At 35.2% G+C, this 14,139-nt stretch overlaps 2 protein-coding genes across 4 annotated transcripts in view; one reads left to right on the top strand and one right to left on the bottom strand.

Moving 5' to 3' along the window:
• Positions 1-14,139, top strand: part of LOC136824612 (putative leucine-rich repeat-containing protein DDB_G0290503) — a 37,280-nt gene that overhangs the window by 14,077 nt on the left and 9,064 nt on the right. For all 3 annotated transcript variants that reach the window (XM_067080603.1, XM_067080601.1, XM_067080600.1), the window contains 16 exons: positions 314-397; positions 1,105-1,188; positions 1,531-1,710; positions 1,972-2,034; positions 2,312-2,395; positions 2,914-3,312; positions 4,008-4,082; positions 4,800-4,883; positions 5,217-5,300; positions 5,922-6,005; positions 6,185-6,268; positions 6,872-6,955; positions 7,282-7,365; positions 12,350-12,433; positions 12,714-12,881; positions 13,357-13,440. In XM_067080603.1, the coding sequence (XP_066936704.1) occupies positions 314-397; positions 1,105-1,188; positions 1,531-1,710; positions 1,972-2,034; positions 2,312-2,395; positions 2,914-3,312; positions 4,008-4,082; positions 4,800-4,883; positions 5,217-5,300; positions 5,922-6,005; positions 6,185-6,268; positions 6,872-6,955; positions 7,282-7,365; positions 12,350-12,433; positions 12,714-12,881; positions 13,357-13,440 (1,809 nt within the window). The remainder of the gene's footprint in view (positions 1-313; positions 398-1,104; positions 1,189-1,530; positions 1,711-1,971; positions 2,035-2,311; positions 2,396-2,913; positions 3,313-4,007; positions 4,083-4,799; positions 4,884-5,216; positions 5,301-5,921; positions 6,006-6,184; positions 6,269-6,871; positions 6,956-7,281; positions 7,366-12,349; positions 12,434-12,713; positions 12,882-13,356; positions 13,441-14,139) is intronic.
• On the bottom strand, positions 7,652-11,492 carry LOC136824598 (uncharacterized). Its single transcript, XM_067080586.1, has 2 exons — positions 11,434-11,492; positions 7,652-11,044 (listed from the first exon to the last, which is right to left on the bottom strand). The coding sequence occupies exons 1-2, from the start codon at positions 11,480-11,482 to the stop codon at positions 9,507-9,509; spliced, it is 1,587 nt and encodes a 528-aa protein (XP_066936687.1). The 5' UTR covers positions 11,483-11,492; the 3' UTR covers positions 7,652-9,506.

The following is a 14,139-nucleotide window of genomic DNA, read 5'->3' as shown; positions in this document are numbered from 1 at the left end:
TGTAAAGCCCTAGAGAAATTATGTAAAAAGTTAAAATACGGTTTACCTTTCTAATTGAGTCAAGAGAACAAGGAGGTAAACAAGTCTCAAAAAATAAAAAAATATCAATGTTAAAAGAGCCTCCAAAAAAAAAAAAAAACAATCGAACTTGTTTTTCTTATTCTCATAGCTTCAGCTAGCATCTTAGATTCTTTGGTTACTTTTCTTCATATCCAGTGGAATACATATTTGAATAAAGGAATGTCTTTATAAGACATTAATATAAGGCAAATAATACCGGTACGAGTAGATTAACCGAAATTTGTTCTCATAGACAGAAGCATTTGTAGAAAAGATGCGCAAATTTGAAAATGAATCAAGAGAGAGTGAAGAAATGGTGAAAGATTTGAAATTGCAGGTTTGTAGTTGACGTGGTTTTCGTTTTGTAATTTATTTATGATTTTATCGGCAGTCCAAAAAAATATCTGCAATCTGATTGGTTAAAAAGGGTACAATATATCTTGCATTTTACATGTAAAAATATAAATTGACGAAAAGATGTTGTTGCATTGTAGAGGTAGCAGTAATCTAACGTCACTTTGCTACAAAACTGCCCTGCGCTTTATTCCAACACAAAAAGTGCATTTTTTTGGGTCACCGATAAATCAGTCATCAGACATTTTCTCGTACAATATCGAAAAATATCGAAATATTTCATTCGTCCCGGATCTTGGAATTGGTAAAATATTTCTCATATTGTACTCGGAACTGTCCGATAACTATTACATATTGAATTGAATGAATTTGTCATGAAACTTGATTAGTATCTTTACTTAAAGGGACATTAAAGTAGTAAAATGTAAACATTGTGCGAACCACGTGTCATTAAAGAGAACAATTAAAATCACATGTCCAAAACAAACTTGTAAAACAATTGAACAATCAAAATTTGCCATATTTGGTTTGATTTTTTTTTTTGACATGTGACATTTGTTTTGATTTTGTATCCGCTGCATACAGTTTGTTTACAAATTTCACAAGTACTGTTATGTCTCTTTAAGAAATTTGTTCAGTGTTCACAGTTACATGGTGTTTGATATTTCACTTTTATCTTTAAACCAAAAGGTTGCTTCGTTGAGTGAGAAGAATGCTGAATTGAGAGCGGAGAATAATGCAGAAGCGGATCAACGACAAAGTGCTGCTTGTCAGGTAATTTTTATGGTTTTAATCATAGTGAAAAATGAATCTTTTGCCCATTGAAGTTGCTATTAAAAATGGTGCTTTTAAAAATGCTACTGCGTGATATAATAAAAAACTAAACCATGGAGACGTGTTTGCTGTCTCTTTTATCTGTATATGTTAGACTACAGAAACAGCAATAAACAACCATTTCCAATAGGAAATCTGGTGTATTGTACGCCTAAATTGCACTTATTTTACCTTTAGGCTATGGTCTGAAAAACTATAAATCATTCTTTCTTTCTTGCCGAATAATAATTACTTTTATAATCAATAATGGGATTTTTATGCCCATTTTGTTTTCCATTACAGCTTGATGAAGTGAACGAGAAATTCGAGGATCTGAAGCTGACCAGTGATGAGAAGATCAGACAACAAGCAGATCAAATTCTTCATCTGGAATCCTCGTTGCACTCTTCATCCCTAAAAGTTTCGAAACTTGAAGGTTCTTTAGAATTGTCCGAAGAAAAGTTGAAAAATGTTGAAACTCAGGTTTGTAACTAACACGCTTCTCTCTTAACTTTTGGGGGGAAATCATTGTGGAAATATGTTTAAGGCATTCTAGTTTAGGATCGAAATTCAGCCTAAATTTAACATGTAATACACCTGAAGCATATGGCATTTTTGTTTAAAGTATTGAGCCTTACTTGGGATAATTAGCAATTTACAGTTAAAATGCTCTAAAAATTCTGGTGTGAGATTCTTTTTTTCGGACCAATATATGACGTGAAGTATCTATATATCATTTTATAGTTTGCCGATTTAGAGAAGCATTCAGATTCACTTGAACAACAAGTGGAAGAATTAAAGCAACAGGTTTGTCATTTTATTGATCACCCGTCCTTTCAGTCGTTTTTCTTCTGTCGCTGAGTTTCCCTTTCTTCTTTCAACTATTCCTTCGTAGGGAATTTTGAAACACCGTTATCTGGAGGACGTGACCTGACGGTGGTTTGCAATGGTTAAGGCACTCTATTTTGTATTTTTGTATGTAAAAACCACTTCTCACTAATTCCGTTTTGTCTGTTTCGCAAACCATACCACTTCACTTATTTTGTACCCTGTTAAAGTTGATTGTTTCCATCTTTTCTTGCAGCTCTCAGAAGAACACCAAACTTACGTCACAACAAATGAATGTGTTGAGAACCTTCAAGAGGCCAACAAAACACAAGCTAACCAAGTAAGCAACCAGTCGGTTACGGTGTAGCTTTTTGCCAGTCTAGCTCAGCTTTTTCATGCTTACTGAGATCTGGCGTCAATCAGTAATGTAAATAAAACCCTGGGTACACGGGGACGAGGTTGCCCTTTTACTTAAATTTGGCGACCTATGTAGTCTTATTAACCCTTTCCATCGCGCAACAGTTTTTGGAAAATGTGAAAGTTTTTAACTTTTTATTCAAAATTTCAAAATGACATAGAAAGTTGTAGATTGAGGGCTAGAAAATGGGTTTGGTACCATTAGAACTGATTAAAAAGGTATCGTCATACTTTTTTCTAAAATGATTCTGTTTACGCCATTTTAAATCAAATGGTCAGGAGTTATAGCCTTAAGTCTTGGACTCGGTATATTGACGAAGTTTGAACGTACATACACGTCACTCGGGTTTCAAGGGTTAAAACTTGAAATCCGTGAACTTAAAAAGGCTAGATAAGTAGAGCAAAGGAATTTTATTAAAATTCCACCCCTCTTGTTCTTAGTTACACCAACAAACGTTGAAATTAAACACTCTGAAAAGTGAAATGAAAACTTCCACCGATCTTTTGAACGAATCAAAACTCCGAAACACGCGTTGTGAAGAGATCATACGGGAGATGCGAGAAAAACTATCGAATAAACTCAAAGAAAGTGAGCAGCAGGGTAAAATGCTGACCCAGCAGAATCTACAGATCAACCATTTAGAAGCGACTTTGCATCAAGTCCGTGAAGAGTTAACGGAGTCAAAGAAAGCGTTACTGGAGAGCGAACACACTACATCACAATTGAAGATGAAGCTGAGTGAGAAGAATGAAGAACTGGCAGTCTTGGAAAACAATAACGAAGATATGAATGAGAATTTGAGAGAATTGCTAAGTGAAAAAGACACCCAACATCAAACGGTAACTATCCGAGGGTTTATTTGTGTTGGGAACTAAATACTAGTTGTTTAATTTTTCTAAATATTAAGTCGTTTTTTAATTCTCAACGCCACATATATTTAGCCTGGTTACCAAGCCAGTATTTACCGCAGTGCTGCAAATAAGGAAATTTCAGTTGGCCGGTAATATTTTGAGTGCAACGAAAATAATTTGAGCAGGGGGTCTGAGCAGGGGGTCTGGCAGAACCCCATTAGAAAAGTCTGAAATGACCTTTAGATTGGCTAAACACCTGTATTAATTCAAAATCTATTCCTCTTTTAATTGGAAACGTTATTAAGTATTTATCTAAGCTTCTAGCCTTTAAATTTTAACCGGACAGAATGAAAGATTGAGCTTCAGATTGGCCGGTAGAAACTACGAAATGACCGGTAATTACCGGTCACCGGCCGTTATTTGCAGCACGGCTAACGGCAATATAGCGTTATCGGCGCTTTAATGATTTTTAAGATGTACGGAATTTTAAGTTTGCCTTGAAAAACTGATATTCAGTCACGAGTTACCATCATATTTTACCAAGTGACTGGATCAATCTGGCTTAGATTTCTAGGCTAACATATATTTATGATTTTGACGAAAAATCATTCAGTTAAAAGTTATTTCGTGCCATCTTTTGAAGCTTATTAAATTTGAATTAAATCCACCATCTATCTCATTAGAATGTGCTGCTACAAGACAAATTTGACAAACTTAAAGGTTCCTTGGAGAAGGACAACTTCAATTTGCTAGAGGAGGTATTCAATGCATATTTCAGATCACTACAAATTTTGTTTTGTTTTCTTTTGAAGCGTTCCTTTATGTTTTCTCAGCATTTTTTGTACAGAGGTTTCTGCTAGACCAACTCTACATATTATTTAATATATCGTGTTATCGGCGATCCAAAAAATATCTGATTGGTTAAAAAGAGTACAATATATCTTGTATTTTACATGTAAAAATATAAATTGACGAAAAGATGTTGTTGCATTGCAGCGGGTAGCAGCAATCTAACGTCACTTTGCTACAAAAGTGCCCTGCGCTTATTTCTAACACAAAAAGTACATTTTCTGGGTCACCGATAAACCAGTTATCAGACATTTGCTCGTACAATATGGAAATATTTCACTCGTTCCGGATTTTCCGTATATTTTCCTCGCCTAAAGGCTCGGAAAATATTGCACAGAATAATCTCGGAACTCGTAAAATATTTCTCATATTGTACTCGCAACTGTCCGATAACTATTACGTATTAGCAATCCGCCGCCCAACAGATTCCTCAAAGGGACCTAGGCTCAGTCGTTAGAGGATGCTGAAATTCCTTGCTTTTTGGTTATGTTTACATGATTTATCTGATAAAGTTTTAAGATTTTCAGTCTTGTACTTGGGGACTGCAGTTATTGTAGTTAACCTTTTCAGATTGATCAGTAGAAATATGAAAGGCTCTTATGGAATTGCTTTGGTGTTTGTTTTAGAATTGTTCATTGAAGCAGAAAGTGAAAGAGATCGAAGATACAGCTCAAACGTTGGAAGAAATCAATAAAGCAAAATCCGAAGAGGTACGTAGTTTCTCTATAAATATTCACTTAGTCTTTCATAATTCTATGCAAACTGTTACTGACATATGAAGATATAAACTGCCGAAATTATTACATATTTGTTGTGAATTCTTTCATAGAGAAAGATTGATGCTTTGAGTATTGTTTTGAATTAAACATTTTTCAACATTTTTCGATATTTTGATTTTTCAACTCAATCCCAGCCTAATTTTTTTACTATAAATCAAGAAATACAAGACTCTTTTAGGAAAGGTGCGAAAAATCTTTACTGTATGACGTTTGCTTTAGAATAATTTAGATATCGAAAAATTTATCTTTTGTTTTTTCTTTCAGAGTGTGCACTTGGATAACATGGTCAATTCCTTGAAAATGGAAATCTCCAAGAAGAGTGACGAACTTGAGCAAAAGAAAGACGAGGTAAAGCCCCAAACTGGTGCAATCTTCGATCTTCTTACAGTATTTTAGTGTATTTTATTTCAAATTTTTGAGTGTTTCGAGAAATAAAGAACCCAATTGTTGAAAAAAATACACTAAAATACAATAAAAAGATCGAAGATTGCACCAGTTTGAAAACCGTGCACCATTTGAAACAGTTCTTTATCCCTCGATATTTTGTTCCATTTTTTCGAAATTTCAAAACCTTTCTTGAAAAAGAATGTAGAATGTGTACTTATTAACGGGGGGTTGGAAATTATACTTCTGAAACCCCCCAAAATAAGGTAAATATAGGCTACAATCAGGCTATTACGAGCAAAATAAGGGACCTTCTCTTTGACAGCTGAAAATATTCTTAAAAATTGATAAACGGGGGGGAGCCTAATTTGGTCCGGAGGGTGGAAGATTTTCGAAAAATTAACAAGCGGGATGGGGGCGTTTATTTGGAACCTAAGAGTAATAACTCAAATTGCACGTTTACTGGATTGTTTTGGTGTGTGCAGTGTTTTTCGAATGTGCCGTTAGCACTCTCAAAAGCTAGGCTTAAAAAATCAGTAAAACTAAACATAGACAACATTACAAATTGATTTCCTTTTCACTCAGGTGTTCAGCTGTGAAGAGACTGTGAACGAACTCCACGCGCAATGTCAGACTTTGCTTGAAGAAAAGAAATCACTCATCGTCGAGGTATGACATCTAATTATTTACCTTTTTCGGGGGCTTCTGGTATGAGTGCACTCCTTTAGTGTTTAGTTAATCTTTAAAGTTCCTTTGTCAAATTGACACCCACAGGAATCACAATATTAACCAATATAAAGGTAAACTGCCTTTTTTGTTGTTATCAAATTTCACAACATTTTTTTCAGACATCCAATCAACTGAGTGAAATCAATAAACTACGAACTGATTTAACGGAGCTGCGACAACTCTACAAAGAAAATAGTCAACAGGTTTGTTTTCCACAACACCCATAATGCAACAGGTTTGTTCCACAACACCCATAATGCAACAGGTTTGTTCCACAACACCCATAATGCAACAGGTTTGTTCCACAACACCCATAATGCAACAGGTTTGTTCCACAACACCCATAATGCAACAGGTTTGTTCCACAACACCCATAATGCAACAGGTTAGTTCCACAACACCCATAATAACCCTAGACAAAATTTTCTAATGTGGTTTCGCCAGACCCCCTGCTCAAATCATTCTCGTTACACTCAGAAAATTACCGGCCAAATGACATTTCCTTATTTGCAGCACTGGTTGGTAATGTTTTCAAAACGAGGCAGACGTTGCACTCAAATGATTATTTATGAAAAGAGCTATTTATTTGACTACAGTGCTATCGTAAAAAGCGTGTTTTTTTCGAAATTATTTTATCGCCAAAATCAGTTTTTACCTAAAATTCATACATCAATGTGCTCTAACGTTAAGGGTTCACTTCATTGAAACGAGCTTGTCAATGTCAAAAAGTAGCCAAAACTCCAACTTTAATTTTTAAGTAACTGCCCGCTCGAAACTAGATTTATACAAAGTTTGATTTCTTACAGTTGGCACATTATCAAGAGAAGTCGGATTTATTTGAAAGGAACTTATCAACAACACAAGATGAACTCAGTACAAGAATCACAGAGGTTTGATTTAAACGCGTTAAATTGATTCTGAACTCTTTGAGTTATGATTCGACTATTCTCATTTTTTCAAACTGGCCTTCTCTTTACACAAAGATTAAAATATGACGATACATTCGAGTTTTAGCCATCACTTTAAGAATAATGATACAAGCCCGACTTTTTACGTGTTTTTACTAATCAGATTCCTCATATTATAAAGCCTCCACCAAGCTTTTCGGGAAGGTAAATTACCCTCCGTCAAGACCACGTCCCACTTTTGTATATAGACATTTGTTTATGGCTATCTCAAAAAATAATATCTATGAAATTCCATGTGATTTTTACAGATTGTCAAATTGGAGAAGATATCAAAGAAATCACAAACCGATCTGAAGAAAGTGATAGATGACAAGAAACACAAAGAAATTAATGTAAGTGAATAAAAGTCTTATCTGGGTTCTGTTTTGTTTTTGTTTTTCGAAAAATAATAATTAAGATGAAATCACAAAATAAACACTGATTGTTCTATTGATTGTTACAGTCCAAAAAAATAATTCACAGTTAAGCTCATAAGAAACGTCAAAGAAAGTCTACTAAAAATACTTAAAATTTAATTCTTCTAAATAAATGGCATTTCATTAAAAATGATGAGTAGAAGACATTAGGTAAGTATACACAATTAACTAAAAGACTGAATTAACGCTGAAAAGTTCCCTTTCTTTTTGTGTTCGTTTGCACTTGAATGTTCTCTTTTTCTAAGCTGTACGAAGGATGAACGTTGGCTCCTTAAATCTCAGCCCAAGATAGTAATAATCCAGAGTAATAAGAATAATTAGATACAACAAAAAGAACGAAGAATAAATTAGTCCAATTTCCGAAGACATCCTTTGTAAAACACTTTTCCCAACTTCCAAATAAGACAAAACACCATTAAAAAGACAGGGACCAACAAAATACACAACTCAACAATAAGTAAAATATTCCCAAATATATAATATTGTGAGCTCTCCAGGATGTCAATATTCATGGAAAAAGCCCAGAACATGTTACAAAGAACGAGAGTTCCCAAAAGCAACATAGATATCAACTGAACGAAATTGAGGAAAGGTTCGACGAACGGTTGCTCAAGATAGTCGTGTATTGTAAATAATGTTAATAGGACTCCAGTAGGGTACAGCTTCATGATCGGGTACCGTACAAACGTGATGGTGATAACAAGAATCAAGCGACGTGTGATGAGCACAGGCTCCCATATAATTTTCTCAACTTCATCATCCTTGGCCTCTCTCTCCCTGAAAGGTTCGCTGAGTAAATTAAGGATACCCATTCTCTCTTTTTGCTGTTGATCTGTCCATGCATGATAGCCAATGCGATTGCTTCTGATCAAAACAATTGGTAATAGAGGAGGAAACATAAGCGTCATTAAAAACTTATTCGGTGTGATCTTTCCGGACCTTAACAACTTGTTCCCAAAATACATAGCAACGGGAAAAGGTACAACCCACGAAACGATGAGCAAGATAATAACAATCTGCCAACTCTGTAAACACTTCAAATGAGCTTGGTTGAAAATGAACCAATCACGCTCAATATAAATACAGTCGATTGATTGAATAGAAAACATGGCAATGCTTGCATAACCAATCACAAGTAACTGGGTATAGGTTATCTTCAATCGAACGGTGAAAGAAGAAGTCTGGTGTCGAACTTTTTGACAGCGTCGATACATGTTCAAAACAAACAGTAACACGATTGTCAAGACAATCATCCCCAAGATTAGACTCAAACGAACGAGTTCGATCAATGCAACATTTTGGGTTTGTAACGGGCAAATGTTGATTAAATCAGCAGATCCGACGTCTATTTTTACGTTAAAGAAGGAAGTTAGAATGTCGATTATGAAGGGCATGTGGTATTCCAATTTCGCTGGAGCGTTAATTCTAATGATGGAAGCCGACTGGTAGAAAAAGAAGGCAATTTTAATGATTCCTGAAGATTTGACGGATGTTCGTTGATTCTGTGGTATCTCATCTCTGCTGTCTATTAATAGATGCGAAGTTACCGTCCTGTCTTCGGGATTGGTCGACTGCTCTTGTATTTCTTCTTTATGCGATGAAAAGCAACAACATAATTTGGATGTCATTCCTTCAAAGACGTCTTTATAGTACAATACAGTTATCAATGCAAGAATAATGACAAAAGCGTATAGGAGCCAGAGCCACCAGCCTCCTTGGCAAGTTGACGTTTCCACACATCTATTGCGTGAACCACCAAATAGGCTGATCGAGTGATTGGATTTACATTCACCACAAAGTCTTCCTTGTCGATTGTTCGCACAGCTGTTATAAGAATCACATTTCTTTAAAGTAGGACAGCAATAGGAAGGAGGGCATTGCACGAAAGCCACATACCCAGAATCATTAGCATATCCCCAATAATTACCTTTACTCTTGATACCATTGATACAAGAGGCTTCATACGGGCAATCGTAGCATTCCGAGTTGCGAACTTTGACATCACCAAACGCATCCCACACTACTTTTGATTTGTATTGAGCATTGTATTTCGTATTTCACTCGTGGCATGAGAGCCGCACAAAAATTGGATTAAATTCCTCTATATTGTCATATACATTATAGTTTGGCAAACCACAAAACACGCTTGAATCAAGGATCTTCGGAAAGCCGTACATGAAACCATCTGATTTTAACTGTAATATGCTACTCTGTGCTCCTGGCACAATTGATGATGATACGACGATCAAATTAGAGATATTTAAAAATATTTCACTAGAACCTGCCATTACTATGTAAATAGAGTCGAAGAAAGTTGGTAGCGCTTTGTTGTCTAGGAAAGTACAATTGACAAGATACACATATGTTGAAGATGTTATAGTCAATGCGGCAGCTCTGGTATTAGTGAAATATCGATTGTCGGTTAAAGAATTGTTCAAAAATGTCGTTTTAATTATGTTGGTGATGAAGCCGTCAGAATAAACGGAACCGGCAACCGAATCTCTGAACGTGCAATTTAGTACCGTAGCCTTTATTATTGTATTTGACCTTAATGCAGTGAACTCTACTTGGCTTGACGATGGGTAATCTCCGGAACCTTTGAATGAGCAGCTTTCCACAATCACGTTCAAAGGCAAACCCCCGTAAACTTTGACAGTAACAGGTGAATTTTCGAAATGCGTGTTTGATATAAGCAGCTCATTGGCAGTAGGCGATCCATCAATCTTAAATCGAGCGATACTGTTGCGAAATTTGCAATCCACTACTTTGGTAGATCGTCCTTTTCCTAGATTTTCTTTTGTCTTATTCTGTGAGGCGGTTTCTGAATTCCATTGTACGAGATAGGAGTTATCTTCAAATGTATTGTTTACATAGTGCACCGAAGTCATATCCCCTCTAATTTCAAGATCCACCTTTTTGAAAGTATTGTTCCAAAAATACCATTCGGAGTTTTCTAGTCCTGTTCCTGAACATCTAAAATTTTGAAAAATACATTTGAGGAATGTAATTCTCTTTGCAAGATAATGCCTGAAGATATCTTTTTGGTGTAAAGCCCGCTCTTTTCTTCTTGCATGCCATGTATTTGTTGCAGAAGATATGAAATTTGTGTTTACAAACTCCACATCTAATGATGTGAAAAGTCCGAAAAATATCATAATGTAATTACTTGGTTGTTTGAAAACACAGTTGATAACTGATACTTTTGAGAAATTTTGGTCACTTTCTGTGCCAAAAACAATGGGAGAAGAAAAACTTCTGGGGTTGACCACCATTGAAATGTTTATAAGAGTAAAGTTTTGGTGAATGTAGAAAAATGCTTTTTCTTCAATGAGAATGAGAAAGTCCAAAGTGGCTCTATCATCGTTTATTCGCCGTTCTGCAGAATAACTTGAGATGTTTAACGAACGAGGGATGACAATGCTATTGTACTGATTATAAATATACTTCGAATCCATCAGAATGATGTCAGAGTGATGGGAGATTTCGATGGCTTGATGCAAATGTTTGCATGGTTTGATGAATGATCCACATTCCTTCTTCTCTGTACTGTTTCCATTTTTTGAAACGTATATTATCCTCCAACAAACCGCCGTTTCTGAAGAAAAAAAATTGTCGTCGTGAGTTTTTAAATATTCAAAGTCTACTTAAAAAAGAATTGTCAGTCTGCACATTTACCTACATTGCTTTTAAAGGAAATGGTTTGTAATTTTAAAGCACAGTTGACTCTCGCTAATTCGCACTCTGAGGGGGGTATTTTTGGCTCGAATTGCAGAGAGAATCGAATTATAGAAAGTATTTTAGGAGAGTTTTTCTTTGACGGAAAGAAAGATTCGAATAATAGAAGGTCGGATAAGTTAGAGTTTACTGTATAACATTTTTGCGAAGATTCTTCGAAAATGAAACTAAAAGTCCCCTAGAAGAAAAGTTGGCATCACCCTATTAAAAAAGGGGGTGCATAAGTACTATGTTGGCGTTTTCACATACCTACTAAAAAAAGCAATGTTAACAGTGACAAGTTTATTGAACCGCACATCTTCTTTGCATCTACTGTTAAAGCAGGAAAGACATTTTATACAAGAGGGAAACTCTTATTAACGTTGTTCAAAACATATATTTTGATGAAATTTGATTCTCTCTTTGTGTCATTGTCTCCATGGTTAGAGCTAGAAGAGTGCCTATGTAAAGATTGGCTTGAGTGTTGTGTTTTTATTCACAACATCTTCTGTGTCATTATTGTTGTTGTTGCCACTCGATACTTTTACACTAAATCAAGTCTAAACAAATTATTTTGTGCCGTTACTATTTGACCAAAGTCCGTTTAAAAAACCCCGGTCTAGAAGCCTTTTGTTTCTTTCCATTGTTTCTTACTTGAACTTGCGTTTGAGAAATTAGTTTGTTTTGCTCGTATTTTGGTCATGGGATTCAAATCTTAAACCAATCCCAAGAGGGATACTTGGTAACGTGATCAAAAACTGAACGAATCGATTTTCATCTTTTGATATTAACAAAGAAAAAGCTAACAAAGAATTTAAACAATAAGCTTCCAGACCAGAGTTTTTATAAGGGCTATGATTTAAATAAATAACTTATTTGCGAAAACGTGACTTGAAGAGTCTTCAAAATGCAATTTCATCGTTTTTGTTTATATAAGCTATGCTAATCCCTAAAAAGGGACTCGTCTCTTCCATACCCTTCATGCACATGTCGATTAATTTTAAGTGCAAGCATCTTGTACTTACCATCATCTTTCTCAACTATAAAACATTCTGACGATGTCCGTATTACCTTTTCTATAGTAGAATCTCAAGTTAAAAAAAGGGATCACCCTCAAACCTGTTAACGAAAAAAACCCGCACGGGAGGAGCATAAGTGTAACGTTCTGCTTTTTTTCTTTCCACAGATCGGGCAGTATAAACAGTTGCTGGAACAAAGCAATGCAGATTTGAAATTGACAAAAACAAAATGTCAACAGTTTTCAGAAGAGGTACTAATACTTTGTTCTACATATTTATTTTTTCTTTCATCATATGTGTAATTTGTAAGCCAAGTTGTACGACTTCAAGTCTCTCATAAACCCTTTTTAACTTTTTTAAAAGCTGGATAAAAGGCTTCGACTTTTCGAATATCATCAAAAATCTAAAATCGTTACATTTACGCGACTCGTGATAAACAGAATTTTGTCGCTACTTTACCGGTGACTTTGAATTTAGACCCTTTATGAGTGTTCGAACCGTGAAGAATATTGTCCATAATCTTTCTTCTAGAACAAAGCGCACAAGTCAGCGTTGATTTCATACGAGAATCAATTGAACAATGCTCACAACCAAACGGAACAGATGTCTATCGATATTGAAAGTAAAGAAAATGCTCTCAAAGATTATGAACACCAATTATCGCAAACACAAGATCTGTTGGACGTCACTCGAGAAAAGGTATAATTTTCTAACCATCCAACCAATCAAACTACCCGATCCAACCAATTTGACTGAATAAAGTCTAATCTTTCTTTATTCAGATTTTCTGTACTTGCTTTAGTATTAACGATGATCTCAACAACGTTTTTTATAAGAACATCCAAAATTTTTGAAGCCTCTGGATGTTCTTAAGATGTTCCTTATTTTCACCATTTTGCAAGCATTGTTGTCCATTTTTCTAAGAAAATGGGTGTTTTAAGAGTCCACAAAGCCTTTAAATGTTCTTAACTTATTGTTCTTAATGTTTTGGCCATTGAAGCCTCATGTTCTTACATAGTTAGTTCTTACAAAGAACGTGTACATAAGGCTTTTAGAATAGTTGCTGTAATTGTCTAACTGTGAGAGAATAAATTATAGCCCCTTAATACATTTATGGCGTCAAACTTGATAAGCTGAAATACTGTTTTCACATGATTTTCTTTCTTCACTTCAGTTAAGCGAGGTGACCCAACTACTTGAAGAGCAACAAAGTAGAACATCTATTCTCAGTGAGCGTGAAAATGAACTACTTTCGAAGGTTAGTGAAATACAATACTGCTTGAGCTTTGATCACTTTTGGTCAGTCGCTACGGTTTCACTTCGCTCCGAAACGAAGTAGCACCATTATAATTTTACGTCACTTCTAACCAATAGACTGGCTTCGTTGTCTTATTAGACTTGTCTTATTATCATTACTTGTTATTTCTGGCAAGAGCAATAACTTAAAAATCCGTTACTTTAAATTGTTAAACTCAATGTACCATTTTTTATAAGAACATCCAAAAATTTTTATGCCTTTGGTTGTTCTTAACTTTTTGAACTTTAGGCCTAAAAACGATATACTTGTGACCTTTCGTTAACCTGTTCTTATTTTCACCATTTTGTGAGTATTTTTATATGCAATTTCCAAATAAATCGGGTGTTTTAGAGCCTTTAAATGTCACCTGAACTTGTTCCTTGTTCTTGATATTTCGGCTATCGAAGTCTTATGTTCTTATATAGTTTGTTCTTCAATAAAAAGAAAACGTGTACCAGTTCTTTGTAGAATTAGCATATTCACCTTGAGTGATTGATCATTGAATTTCCTTTATGTATGTGTGTTTTTCAGTGACGGAGAATGTAAGGTTCTAATTTGGCAAGATCCTGATCAGCTGAGGACGACGGTAAATCAGCACTTTTACCGTCCTCGATAATGCGGGTCAGAACTGCGGGTTATTCCAAATCGCTTCAGTGACTT

Source organism: Clytia hemisphaerica, unplaced genomic scaffold (assembly GCF_902728285.1).
Source record: "Clytia hemisphaerica strain Z4C2 unplaced genomic scaffold, Clytia hemisphaerica genome assembly, whole genome shotgun sequence".
NCBI classification, from domain to species: Eukaryota; Metazoa; Cnidaria; class Hydrozoa; order Leptothecata; family Clytiidae; genus Clytia; species Clytia hemisphaerica.
Note: the sequence above shows the minus strand (reverse complement) of the source record. Positions and strands in the feature narration are given on the sequence as shown.